This window comes from Sturnira hondurensis, unplaced genomic scaffold (assembly GCF_014824575.4).
Source record: "Sturnira hondurensis isolate 20B ecotype Veracruz unplaced genomic scaffold, ASM1482457v3 Scaffold0004136, whole genome shotgun sequence".
In the NCBI taxonomy this organism is placed as follows: domain Eukaryota; kingdom Metazoa; phylum Chordata; class Mammalia; order Chiroptera; family Phyllostomidae; genus Sturnira; species Sturnira hondurensis.
Genome location: NW_028076767.1, coordinates 48,126,790 through 48,141,481, shown reverse-complemented (window position 1 = coordinate 48,141,481; position 14,692 = coordinate 48,126,790). Strand labels below are relative to the sequence as shown.

Here is a 14,692-nt window from a genome sequence, read left to right as displayed (position 1 = left end):
TGCATATCAGAAAGCACTTCACTGAAGGGAACTATCCCTTTGCTTAGTGCTAAAGGATGACTAAACAATACTGCACGAGAAAGCAGAAAACTGTGACAAAGGAGATTAAAACTTGGCATCACAACACAGTCTAGTGTTAGGTTATATAAATAATAGCAAACAAAGCTCTCATCGGTTGTTTCTTTTAAAATTACCTTCATTCTTTATTTTGAGGGATGTCATGCCTACTTAGAATAATTTTTCATGTTCTGTGGTTGTGTGAACTAAGAAAGATATGAAAAAGACAGGCTATAAAGCACAATACTCTAAAGGTAAACCTTAATTTTACTTGTTACATGAGTCAAGAGAAATGAAAAATCTGTTGCAATGAATAACCTACATACGTTTTAAATTCCATAGCATTTTATAGGTACATATAAATTAATTCTGATGCAATATAGAATAAATTTAAGCACCTCAAAATATAGAATGACCCCTCTACATGGATAGAACAGTTTTGCTCACTAACACCAACATATTTTAACTAAACACTCGTTACAAATGTCCATTCCTTCTATCAGGGCATTTCATGGCAAGGCCAAGGCAAAACACTTTTGTAGATATCCAAATGACAGACACATGTGTGGGTCTTTGTATTTGTATAGGAGACATGAATGTTCACCATCCTGTAAAAAGATGACGAGGAAGATGTGAACATTTTCTACATGGTGTTGTAATTTCCTAAAAGCAAATAAAATTAAATTACCTTTGTTTTCTGTAATCTTAATCCCTATAGAGTTACTCTTACAGTTCTTACAGAATCATGTCCCTGTGCATAAATAGCCATCTGCTACCACTGCCCACTTGTTTTAGGGGATCAGAGCTAGTGACTGCACTGACCTGGAGAATATTTTGATTAAAAGTTTTGGCATAGACCGTCTTAAAAGAGTCTTATTAACACAAATACATCACCATCACAGTCAGTAAAGAGTGTAGTAAATATGAAGCTCTACATTTCACTGTCCTTGCCATCCTTTCCTTTGTCTTCCTTTTCTGTTTTGTCTTTTTCATGTTTTTCTTTGTCTGGTTTTGTTACACTATCGTATGAAGGTGGAGAGATGGTAGATGAGTTTGCATCTATTTTTTCTGGACTTGAGTTCTCATTTACGTTATCCAAAACCATGTCTTCTTTATGGGGAAAATCATCATCTCCCTCTCCATCTTTTATGTATATACTTGATATATTTTTGACATTTTGCCTTAAGCGGTGACGTCTGTAAGCACGCTGAATGATGGTAGCAGACACATCCTCTTGTTTTCGTTTTAGGGTAGTTGTGATGGGTTCATAGGACATTTTAGAAGGATTTGCTGACATGAACCTTTCTTCCATCTGTGAACGAAGAGAGTCCATCTCTCCACCTTCACCCAAAACACGTTTTGTAAATGCAAATAAGATGTCAAGACAATGAATCCGGTCGCCATTGACCATGGGCAGATCCATGGCAATGAGCTGGACCTTGTTTGGTTTGGCTAAGAGAAGGGGAGGATCCAGGGCGGCTGCAAAATCAGAGAGTTTTCTATATTCTATAAACTGGGTGGCATCAGGATCAAACTTTTCCCAAACTTTGTAGAACATCTCAAAGTCATCCTCACTCAGAGGTTCAGTACTTTCTTCAGTAGCAACACCGAAGTTCTCCAGGATGACAGCGATGTACATGTTCACCACGACCAGAAATGAGATGATGATGTAACTGACAAAATAGAAAATCCCAACAGATGGGTTCCCACAGTCTCCTTTAACTGAGCTTCCAGGGTGATCTTTTTCAGGGTCACAGTCCGGAGGTCCACTATTAAGGATGGGCGCTAGCAATCCATCCCAGCCAGCAGAGGTGGTAATCTGGAACAGGCAGATCATGCTGTTGCCAAAGGTTTCAAAGTTGAACATGTCATCAATCCCAGCTTCCCTCTTAACATAGGCAAAGTTGGACATTCCGAAGATGGCGTAGATGAACATGACCAGGAAGAGCAGGAGGCCGATGTTAAACAAGGCAGGAAGGGACATCATCAGAGCAAAGAGCAGCGTGCGGATGCCCTTCGCCCCTTTGATCAGCCGTAGGATTCGGCCAATCCTGGCAAGACGGATCACTCGGAACAGGGTAGGGGACACGAAATATTTTTCTATCAGCTCAGTCAGAAACATACCTGGTGAGGAAGGAAGGAATAAATAGGCGGTATTTAAATTTCCATGCTACACAAAATCTTGATTCTAAATAGTTTTATCTGCCAGCTTATCTCTTATGATTTCATTTTATTGAAAGACTTCATAACAACTGAAGTGACATTTTCCCTCCTTCACTAAGTTTCTGGACATTGATTTTCTCCCTCCAAAATAATTTTCTTAATTATAAGAATAATACCAACTCATGTAGAAAATTCAAGCAATACAGTAAAATGCTAAAAAGGAAATATAAATCTTCTGAAGTGTCACTAACCATACTATTGTTAATATTTAGTTGAGTAATACTCCAGACAGTTCTATGTAAGCACACCCATATGTACAGGCATACATGAATATAATCATGTTAAATATGCACTTTTGTAATCTATTTTAGTTGCTTTGTGTAATAAAAATATTTTCATACAAATGACAACTAATAATTTCTTATCACTGTACTCTATCAAAATAGTCACAGGGTGAAGAATTTTATGTTAATCCCAATTTGCAATCTCCACAATTTCTCTTTTCCTAAAATTTATAATTATGAAATAAATGCAATCCTAAAATTCTGGGCAAGGAATGCACAGATAATTTTTTAAAAAATGCAAATGAATACAAAAATGGCTATGGTAATGAAAAGGGAACAAAGTATAAAATTATGTACTGTGATTCATAGACCTGAGTTTGGTTGAGAAATGATTATATTTTATAGACTTGCTAAGTAAAAAGCCACAAGAAATAAAGATGGCATTTCTTGAGACCCTAACTTTACTTTGAATTCGGGAAGAATTTTCAAAAAGACTTGCTGACATTCTGGCTATCTATATTACCTATAATCAAAGGGCAATGCTCATACGTGCTGACACTGGATTTTATGCGTTGGGCTTCTAAGACATACCTGTATCGGATGCAGTTGCTACAGCTGTGAAGGGTAATCTTGGAAATCAAATACTGGATCAAGTGGTATTATGTACTTCCAACAAATAGAAAACTTGAGGCTCTGAGGCCTGTGGTGCGAACCAAGGAATTCTGACGCAAAGGGTTTTATTTTTTGTATAGTTTTGTTTTTAACCTTCCTTCATTCTTTCATTTTACTGACTTACTCAAAAGTAAATTTATGTTCAAGAAAGAGGAAACTCCTCTGAGCATGTGTAGAGTTTAGTTTCATTTAAAATGAAAATCTGATTAATAAGTGGTCTTACCGACAATGGAGATAATCACAATCACAAAATCAAAAATGTTCCATCCTACGGTGAAGTAGTAGTGTCTGAGGGAGAAGAGTTTCAACACACATTCTCCAGTGAAAAGGATGATAAAAACCACATTTATCCAGTATAAGACATTAGTCATGTGTTCACTTTGATTCTCGTGTTCTACCATCATGGTTATCATGTTGAGGCAGATAAGAACCATAATGGTGATATCAAAAGCTTGGTTTGTTACTAGGTCAAATATACATCCTTGGAATTTGTTCTGCAAATAAACAAGAATAACATGGAATGTAGAGTAAACTTGGCAAGTAATGTCCACTAATATTAGTAAAAAAAAATTTATGGTATCTCTCTTGAAAACCTGCATAGATTATCCCTGGTTTGTGCTTTCTGCAAGAAATATAATTATATATCAAAGTCAGAGTAAATGAAACCTTTTGTTGTTACCTTTAAGCTTATCAGACTAGTATGCAGTTAGACTTGTATACCAACATTGACTTTTAAATTTGTCCACCATAGTATATTTAATCAAAAGTACAATTATTTTGTTATTCAACAGGCTATTGTAGCAGTACGTTGTGTAGCTAAAAGCAACAGCATATATAATTATTTCTTATTTTTATAGAAAAATATAAAAATAAGAAAATATGTTAAGAATTGCCCTGGCTGGTGTAGCTCAGTGGATTGAGTGTGGGCTGCGAACCAAAGGGTTGCTGGTTCGATTCCCAGTCAGTGCACACACCTGGGTGGCTGGCTAGGTCCCCAGTGGGGGCCACATGAGAGGCAATCACACACTGATGTTTTTCTCTCCATCTTTCTCCCCCTCTCCCCCATCTCTAAAAATAAATAAAATCTTAAAATAAATGATACAGTGTTCAAAATAAATATATATGGTTTTATAAGGGCTTTTGTTCAAAATATTAGACATTTTTTCCAAAAATTTTTAAAAATTAATTCAAAATATCCATGTTTAAGAAATGGTTATATATTAATGTGAATTAAAAATAATTTTTAAAAATCACATTATATATTAAATATATATTAAATTTCTTAGAATATATATTATATATGTTTTATATATACTTATATACGTGTATATACTTGTATTTATATATATGTATTTATATATGTATATATATTTTTTTACCCCTGGCCGAGGTATTGGTTTTTGTGGTTTCTTAGATCCCAGCTTTTTCATTGCATTATAATATTTCTTCTGTTCTTCTGTCATAAAGATGTCTTGACCTCCAAGGTAAAAAAAAAAAAAGAAATCTAGTTAAAACCAGAATCATTGTCCAGATCTCTCCTCAGAGTATTAATGTACTATAGGTTGATAATGTACTAATATAGAAATGAAATGCATTTTATTATGTTCAATGTAGCTATACATAAAACCCATTTAAAGGATTACGTATATGTAGGCACATGGCTCTCCATACTGACTTTAAGATGTATACATAAAGTATATGCCTTACATATAATAATTATTGGCTCAATTTCTTTTGCTGAAGTAACCTGTGTTATGTTAAAATGTGTGTTGGTATCTTATTTCATCTGCTATTTGTGTTGCCAGGTATTTTACTGCTAAATAATGAACATATTAGAAAGAGTTTAAGAAATAAAATTATTGAATATATATTTTTATTGATTTGGCTAATATTTTGGACTCTTATGAAGAGGAGGGGCCAAAAAGAGTAGCAAAAATAGTACTAGATTTATATTTATTTATATTTATTTAAAAATGCCATATTCCTTTAGCAGAGAAAAATATACAGTAAATATATAACATGTCTGTGTGCATATTTCAAGAAACTTTTTAGCTATCTCTTTAATTCCACATAAAGGAATTTCAAATTAAATAATTTTGGGAGTGTCAACATAATGTATAATAGAATTCTATGTACTGAGGAAATTACCACTAGTCCAGAGTCCCTGACCTAAGGGACTTTCAAATTGAATACATAAGCTTTAAGATTCAATGGTAAAAAACAAACAAATGAACAAACAATAACTCCCCAACAGCTATATAAAGTTTTTGCTACTTTTCATACTGTAAAAGCCTAAATGTCATAACATGGGCCCAGAAGCTTTGCCTGTTTTTTAGGGTCTGCTAATTTCTTAGAATTACTTGTAATATTTATAGATACATGCATGTTCTACATTGATCTTTGATATCAGCTTTTTAGCTATGGAATAAATTAGTATAATCCATACAATTAGGAACTTATCTGGGGGAATTTCATTCTGAATTCCTTACTTGGAGTTCAAGATGATTAGATTATTACCTCTCTTCAGTTTTCCTGGATTAGGTAATATTTAGTTTCCTACTGTGTTGTAATTGTCATAGGCCTGTATATTGTCAAATGTCTACAATAACCAAACTCCTCTTTGTCTTAGAGTGTTTTAATTCACCTTCCCTCTATTTGATATGTGGTCTTGATGTAATTTTGGTATTTATCTGATCTATTGACAGGCATGAGAAAGAGCCTTCATATCAATGTCAGGAGAAGTCCAGATCTTTCATTGCTTACTGATGGGGGCTCAGTATCATAGCAAGTCAAGCGCTTCCCAGGGAAAACTAGGAAAACACTGGGGAGAGAATTCTGAATCAGAGGTAAAAGTCAAAGTACAGAGTTTACTTTCCCTTGATGATACCTACCTGGGCTGTCAGCATAATGGAGGGTGGGATAAAACTAAGAGGAGAATACAGAGTGTTGCAATAGTTGAAATAGAAATCTCAAGGGCATGCCTCACTAGCAATCCTCAACAAATCTTAATTTCCATTGCATGTATTGTTTCTTCTGCTCTACTACAAACTCCTTGACCTCAGGAGCCACGTTTATGTTCTACTTCCTCAAGCACCAACCCAAGACATAGCACACAGACCAGGGGCTCTTCACAGAATGAAAGAACTGCTCGTAAAATGTGTTTTGATAAAAAATCAGTGCATCGATTTTTCTTAATTATTCAATCCTCTATAGAAACATTGAAAAAACCTGATTAGTCGTTATATTGCTTAAAAATAGTTATGACTTAGAAGATGATTTTCTCTGCAAAGACAAATGAGGGTAAACGTATCTGCAACTGTATGTTGGCTAGTTATTTAAACAAATAAATGAAGTTCTAATGAAAATAATCACTAACTGATATAAAATTAAATTTCACATATTTGGGGGAAAGTAATCGTTCCTAATTTTCAGTGCAATGGAAGAAACTTAAAACACTTATCTTTTTTTTCTGTTGGTTGAAATTATCTATGATGACACCAATGAACAAGTTCAGAGTGAAGAAGGACCCAAAGATGATAAAAATGACAAAATAAATATACATGTAGAGGTTGTATTCATATATGGGTTGCTTGTCTACCTATAAAACCAACAAGAGTTAGCAGTATGTTGATAGCAACATTCATCATTTCCTTTCTCACATAGTTTCACAAAGTAATCCAAACAGTGTTATTCTAGGTGAACTTGGCTTTGTAGGAGTCATAATGTTATTCAAGTTCAACATAATCAATCTTAAAAATTTTTCAATATTAAATATTTATTACATGCCTTCTATATACATGAACATAATTTGCAAGTCATTCATTGGTAGAAAAATTTAGTAACATAATGACCTAAAATATGTTTTTATTTTCAGGAAAAAAGTGAAGAAGAGATGATACCATATTTATATATATATTTTTAATTGGATTACAGAAGTGTCTTCACCGGACTTAACTTTCTTAGTGAGGAACTTATTTCATGTAAACACTTCCATGGCACTTTAAAATATAAGAATAAAAACCATGAATAAAATATGTTATTTCATTTTAATTTTAGGTAAATAATATTTACTGAACAGTTAATTATCTCCAGGCTAAGTGCTCTACTTGCATTTTCTTGTGGGATCGTCAGAACAATCCCATGAAGTAAGGGCATTGGATTATTTTTCTGTATACAGTCAATAAACAGGTTCAGAAAGGCAAAGTAATTCACTTAAATGCAGTTCCACACCTTGTATGATATGGCAGAGCAAGGTCAAGGTCTTTCTCCGAATGCTGCACATCTAATCACCCTAGTATTAGGTGGAAGTTTTTCAGTGTATGTGTACGTACCAAGGACACCTTGGAGCTACTGTTTGAAAATGGCCAAACTAAACTAAGGAACTTTTTAAATTGGGGATTTTAGTTTTATGTTGACCAATACTTACATTAACAGAATCAACAGCTGCATACATAATATCCATCCATCCCTTAAATGTTGCCTGTAAATATAACATTTATAGAATCTGAATATGAAGCTCATACTCTAAAGCAGCCATACTTTAGTCCATTTACTGTTACATTTATTAAGTAATATCAAACCACTAAGTTTCCCTGTATTTCAAAATACCACTTTAATATAAAGGCACTATATCAAACGAAAGAAAAAAAGGAAACATTCTCTAGTCACATTCTAAATCTTAATACTTGTTAGTTATTTCTAGGTTATTACAATGCCTGAAAAATTTGCTTGGGCACTTTTTTAAAAGATTTTATTTATTTATTTATTTTTAGAGAGGGGAAGGAGAAAGAGAGGGGGAGAAACATCAATATGTGGTTGTCTCTCACACACCCACTACTGGGGACGTGGTCCACAACTCAGGCATGTGTCCTGACTGGGAATCAAACTCATGACCCTTTGGTTGGCAGGCCGGCACTCAATCCATGGAGCCACACTAAGCAGGGTGCACATGAACTTTTAATTTTTTCCAGAGCTAGAGGAGAATTTTATGAAAAAGGCAAGGAACAACTTCTCTCCATTTCTTAAGGATTCTCTGTGCTAGTGGGAAGTCCCTCTCATTCCCGTGTGGTGTAAAACTTGAAGCCCAGAAAAATGACTATTCGTGTTTGGAGCAATATTCAGACAGTGCAATGGTGAGGGGTCAAATGATACCAACAAGTTTATTATAAATTAATAACTCTTGAATGCAAAAACACCTATGATTTCTTACTCATTTTTATCAGCAAACATAATCAACACCAAATTTCTTTTTAAAGTCACAAAGTACTTTACCTTTAATTTCTAGTTAATAGATTACTTAAAATAATGACTTCTGTCAGTGTCCACTAAAATATCAAGCACTCATGAAAGGGGTCACTTACAACTTGAAGCAAGGAAAGGTAACCGAGTCCAACATTATCAAAGTTCACCTTCAGGTTTTTCCATCGCACATTTTTACTATCATTCATCAGTGCAACACACTCGGAATAATTTTGAACTTGACTTGTAGGAAACCGTAACCCATTTGTCATGTTAACACACTCATAGAACTTGCCCGCAAACAAATTCACTCCCATGATGCTAAATATTAGCCAGAATATAAGGCACACAAGTAGCACATTCATGATGGAAGGAATTGCACCTATGAGAGCGTTCACGACTACCTAGTGTTCAAAGAAAGAAAAGAACAATTAGGATCTGTAAAAATGTTAAGTGGGCAACATTAGTGAAACACAAGACAGAATTAAAGAAGTTAGAAAAGCCCCCTTTAAATGTTTAAAACATCAGGTCAAGCAAACAACATATGTTAATTGAACACCTACTATATGCTCAGCAGTATGCTGAGCAAAAACAAACGAGGCAGGGACCCTGTGATCAACATTTTTACAAAAACACATGGTGAACACACAGTGAAACTGTGAATGACAATACAAAACAAAATAACAAAGATGCTATGAAAGCTTATATAAATGAAAAGGATATATAAAAATAACAAACCAAAACCTGATATATGTAAGGTGAAGTCGTAAAATCTGCATACTCTAGGAAAAAAAAAGAAATTTGTCAATGTAAATAATAAAAAAAAACAAATAAAATGTAAATTTAAAGGTTCATAGTCCCAGAATTAGCAGTGCTAACATTCTCCCATTGAGAGAAAACACTGGTGAGTATAAGCTGGTTAAGATTAAGAATCATTTAGTGATATGACCCATTAGATTTAACTGATTCTGCTAGTTGTGTGATATGTGAGTTCAGTTAAGACCTTGGAACCTCTGTATCCTTATCTGCAAAATGAGAGCAACCTTTTCAAATGTATTATTCTAACTCCAAAAAGATAGTTTATTCAGGTATTTGGCTACATAGAGATAGTGCTGGACCCAGTTAAAACAAAAACCAAGTATGGTTTATCTTTAATACTTTATTTCTACTTTTAAGCATTTCAATTGCTAATGACCACCAGCACCTCTTGCTACTCCCAACAATCCTGCACGGTGACTACTGTAGCATTCATCATTCTCTAGATTTTCTTAATTACCCTATACTTCAAACCTACCTGTCTTCTGACACTTCAGTTCTAGTCCTAATGTGAGTGCAAATGTGCAAAAGATCGATTTGTTAAGTAACTAATTTGTTAAGCATTGGGCTCCCACATTTCTTGCAATATATTAAGCAAGCTCTTAAGACATTTCCAAATGGTGAAACATTAAGGGACTCTGATTGCCTTTAAGATTGTCTAGAGCAGGGGTTGGCAAACATTTTCCCAAGTAGTTTTAGGCCTGGAAGGTTATAGGATCTCAGCTGCAACTGTTCATTTATGCCACTGGAACAAGACTATGCATAAATGGGCATGGCTGAAATCCAATAGAACTTCCTTTACAACCATGGGTTTTGGTGTGTTGACCCTTTGTCCAGAATGGTAGTTATTGCCCCGTAGAGCATCTGTGAGGGCGTGACATTCTGTTAAAATATTATGGGTATGCTTTCTTTATGGAGAGATGATTCATACTTTCATGAGATTCTTACAGTGCACATGACAATAAAAGGTTAGGAAGAACAGGATTAATGGGTAAAGATCAAAGTGGCCACCTTTCGGCAAGCCACTTTTTCATCTCATTTCTTGCTAACATTCCTACTATGCTTGTCAGCTAGGCACACTGATCCTTCTAGACATTGCTCAAGTGCACCTTACATGCTCACCTCTGTGCTTCTCTACCGTGTAGCATCTCTGCCCGGCATGCCAACTGGCCTATGCTTTGGGGCTCACTCTCTGTCATGGCTCTGGGATCACCTCCTTGTAAAGCCTTCTCAGGCATCCTCAGGCAATAACACCCATCTCCATGTTTCTGAGGTACTCTGTGCTTAGCATTTTATAGCAGATGTCACAGAATAACTACTGGTCCCCTGTCTGTCTCTCCAAGACCATTGTCCCTAACTCAGTCTTGGGGCACTTAGTTCTGTTCACCATGGTACCTTTTCTGGCACGACAGTTGATACATATTTGGTGCTTAAATGTTTGCTGAAAGAACGTGAGCAGGGAGACAAGTACATATTGTTCCGATAAGAAACCATTGTCTTGTGAAAATCAGTAAGGTCAAGAGCCTCCTGACTCAAGGGAAGCTAACTACAAAATGCTTCAAATCATTGTTTAATTTATTTTTCAAAATAACCCATAGTGTGAAGAAACATCTCCTTTTTTCTTGGTTAATAAATGTAACTAAATAGTCATTTTTTGAAAGCCATACTACTAAATATATTTATATTAAAATATTCTCTATTATAGACAAAGAACAAAGCAAATGGTAAAATAACTGACTGGCTCAATCACTGAGTGAAGTAATTTTGTAGGGGGAATGTATATTATTTGTTCCTAACGTGGCATACAGTGTCTGCTTGAGTTCAAGGATCAGTCTTAAGTTCTGGATAGACTGTAACATTCTACTAATGCTCAAAAAACGAAGGTAATGTCCACAAATTCCAATACCATCTTTTTGTATAAAATGGAACATGTAGTTTTCCAGTTCATAGATGATACAGAGTACTGGAGTTTTATTTATGAATTTTTTGTACAATCGTGACCTCTCATATATGTGGATCCATCATACACTGACTTCCTCAAGCAGTAGAGGTGTCAGTCATAATTAGGTTAGCAGGAAGAATATGAAGATCTGTTAGATGAACAGATCTCTCATATTCACCAGAGGCTTCAGATTTCTGAGCCCTGTCCCAGAGTTTATGATTCAGTAGGGCTGGAGTGGGGCCTGGGAATTTGTATTTTTTAATCAGTTCTCAGAAGGTGCTGATAGCTGGTCAGTAGGCACACTTAGAAAAGCAGTAAGAGGCTAATCTGTGTGCCAAATTGTTCAGAGACTATAGGTAGGGAGAAAGTCAGAGAAAAAAAGTAAAATGCAATATAATAAGGATTATATGTGTCTGAACATAGAGAAAGGATGCCTAATTATGCCTGGAGGTAGACAAGGCAAATTTTAACTGAAGCTTAAAAGAATGGGTAGGTGTTTATCTGCTACGTTGGTGAATGAAGGCTGCCACAGGGCAGGGACAGGCATTCTGGCCTGGAGAACAGACACATGAGGAAACAGGGATAAATCTGGAAAAGAAGAAATTTGAGGAGAGCAGCAACAGGTAAGGAGATAGACTAAGAAGAGAAAATAAGGTCATTGTCCTCATGTGTTCTGGGAAGGACTTGCAGATTTAACACAGCCCTTAACGCTGAGGTACATGCTGGTAGTCATGTACCTCACCCTGTTTGTCTTTGCAAAATGAATCTCTTCTCCAGCACTACCCAGCCTAGTGCAAATTTTGTAAACACTCAGAGCTTTAGTATTCTCAGGTGTAGTTTGCTGATAATGCCACTTTTATTGAAACATTTGTTTTAAGGATGAAATTAAAAGCAATGGCTGATAGTACTTAACTTCTTTTATTTTTCTTGTGTCCCCATACCCAGGGTTGTTCCTATATATTATTTGAGCACCTGACACAGGCAAGTCCTTGATGATTTGTATATGACAGGTGTTGGCACAAGTAACAGTGTCCCCTTCCCTTGAATTTCCTGGCATTCAGACGATTTTCATTTAAGAAGGGAAGAGTTATTTATTTGGATCTTTGCCTTACAATATTTGACTCACTGTTACACAATATGCACTGAAATACTGTGTGTGATGTGCGTGCACCCACACATATACACAATCAGTTCATTATATGTATGCATGTGTAAATAGAAACAGCCCATATTTCTACATCTCCATTTTTTCTCCTCTCATACTCCATTTTAAAATAAACATATTATGTTAGGAAGTTTAGTATTTCCTTACCCTCATTCCTTCAAATCTAGATAAAGCTCTCAGAGGTCTTAAAGCCCTGAGGGTCCGAAGGGACTTAATGGCACTAAGTTCTGAGTAGTGAAGAAGGTTTGCAACTAAAGTAACCAAAGAGACCTATAGAAAAAAAAATACAATTGTCATTAATTATTTCAGTGACATAATAAAGTACAAAGAGGAAAAGTCAGTTTCAAAGATCACTAAGAGCAACTCAGCAAGAACTCTATGATTTTATATATCAAGTCACCTAGTCATTGCCTAAAAGAATGGGTAAGATGGATGCTTTGGTAAGAACATGGGTTTAAAGGAAGGTCAACCAAAATAAAATGAAGTAACAGAAGGGAAGCACATTACTTCTTATATCTGAATAAAAATCACATGTACCTTTCATACTTCGGTAGTCAATAGTTACATACTTGTATATTAATTCTGAACATTTAGTTCGAGCAACTATCAAAATTTCTATTGAAATCAAACCTAGGGCAAAACAAAGGGTGGGATTCTAAAGCTAAGTCACAAGAGTATGTAGAATTAACTCAACTAAATCTAAGCTTCAGTATATACTGTATTCAAAAGCAATTTGCAAAATCAATTTTATAATAGGGTATTTTATGATAGGGTACTATACTGAATGTAACAGGTGTGAATTCTTGAAAAAACTACAGTATAGTCTGTAACTGAGAATATATATACATATATACATCTCTTTATCTATCTGTGTATATATGTATGTATATTAATAAGTAATGCTCAAATAAATTTCAAATAATTAAAAAACCTGTAGAAATCATGCTTTTCTATCTTCTGAATATCCAATCAGACCAGTGGTTCTGGAATTTCAATATGCACCAGAATCACCTGGAGGGCTCAACACAAGAGTTTGCTGGGTCTCAGCATCAGAGTTTCTGATGAGTAAATATTGGGTGAGTCCTGAGAACTACATCCACAATAAGGTCTCACTTACTGTGTGCCAGTGATGTTGGTTCAAGGATCATACTTTGAGAACTACACTAGATATGTTGCTCAATTTTTGATAAATGAAAAATGTTTCAGCTCCTCCCGCAAATCTGCATCCCTAAATTTGCATCTCTACCAGCAAGAATATTGTGTGCAATTTTGCCTTTGTCACACATAAAAACATTTTACACTGGACAATATGTAATATGTATTTACATATATAAATATTTGGTAACCATTTTTCAAAATATTAAATAATATTTCAAATGGAAGCTATGTACCTTGCTCAGTTCTGCATGTTACATATCTCTAAATATTGAGAATTACCACTTTGTATTTTCAAATACAAAACAAAATACTTTGTTATTAAATACCATAAATCCTTCTTAATTTAAAATAAATTCAATTTTACTTGTAAACTTTTATTTCCTAACCTGAGTGGTGAAAATAATTATGTTTATAATAATATTTTAGGGTTTTTTAATATCTTAAATTTCTTATAACTTTTAAAAAATATATTTTATTGATTATGCCATTACAGTTGTCCTATCTCCCCCTTCATTCATTCCCCTCCACCCTGCACACTCCCTCCCACCCACATTCCCCCACTTTAGTTCATGTCCATGTGTCATGTTCTTTAGCTTCTACATTTCCCACACTACTCTTGCCCTCCCCCTGTCTATTTTCTCCCCACCGTCTATGCTACTTATTCTCTGTACCTTCTCCCCCCTTCTCCTCCTCCCACTCTCCCAATGCTAAACTTCCACGTGATCTCCATTTCTGTGGCTCTGCTCCTGTTTTAGGTGTCTGCTTAGTTTCCTTTTGTTTTAGGTGTGGTTGTTAATAACTGTGAGTTTTCTATCCTTTCACTATTCATATTTTTAACTCCTTTTTCTTAGATAAGTCCCTTTAACATTTCCCTTTAATATAGTAAGGGCTTGGTGATGATGAGCTCCTTGAACTTGACCTCATCTGAGAGCACTTTGCTGGATAGAGCAATCTTGGATATAGGTCTTTGCATTTCATGACTTGGAATACTTCTTTCCAGCCCCTTCTTGCCTGGAAGGTCTCTTTTGAGAAATCACCTGACAGTCTGATGGGAACTCCTTTGTAGGTGACTGTCCCCTTATCTCTTGCTGCTTCTAGGATTCTCTCCTTCATTTTAATCTTGGCTAATGTAATTATGGTGTGCTTTGGTGTGTTGTGCTTTGGTGTGTTCTTCCTTGGTCCAACTTCTTTGGGACT

The 14,692-nt window shown here is 35.2% G+C and overlaps 1 protein-coding gene across 1 annotated transcript in view; it reads right to left on the bottom strand.

Moving 5' to 3' along the window:
* Positions 1-528: 528 nt before the first annotated feature.
* SCN9A (sodium voltage-gated channel alpha subunit 9) overlaps positions 529-14,692 on the bottom strand; it is a 137,883-nt gene continuing 123,719 nt past the window's right edge. Inside the window, exons 21-27 of the mRNA XM_037044562.1 lie at positions 12,485-12,607; positions 8,537-8,818; positions 7,603-7,656; positions 6,637-6,774; positions 4,556-4,660; positions 3,400-3,670; positions 529-2,181 (exon numbers count right to left, since the gene is read on the bottom strand). Of these exons, the coding sequence (XP_036900457.1) occupies positions 989-2,181; positions 3,400-3,670; positions 4,556-4,660; positions 6,637-6,774; positions 7,603-7,656; positions 8,537-8,818; positions 12,485-12,607 (2,166 nt within the window). The 3' untranslated portion in view covers positions 529-988. The remainder of the gene's footprint in view (positions 2,182-3,399; positions 3,671-4,555; positions 4,661-6,636; positions 6,775-7,602; positions 7,657-8,536; positions 8,819-12,484; positions 12,608-14,692) is intronic.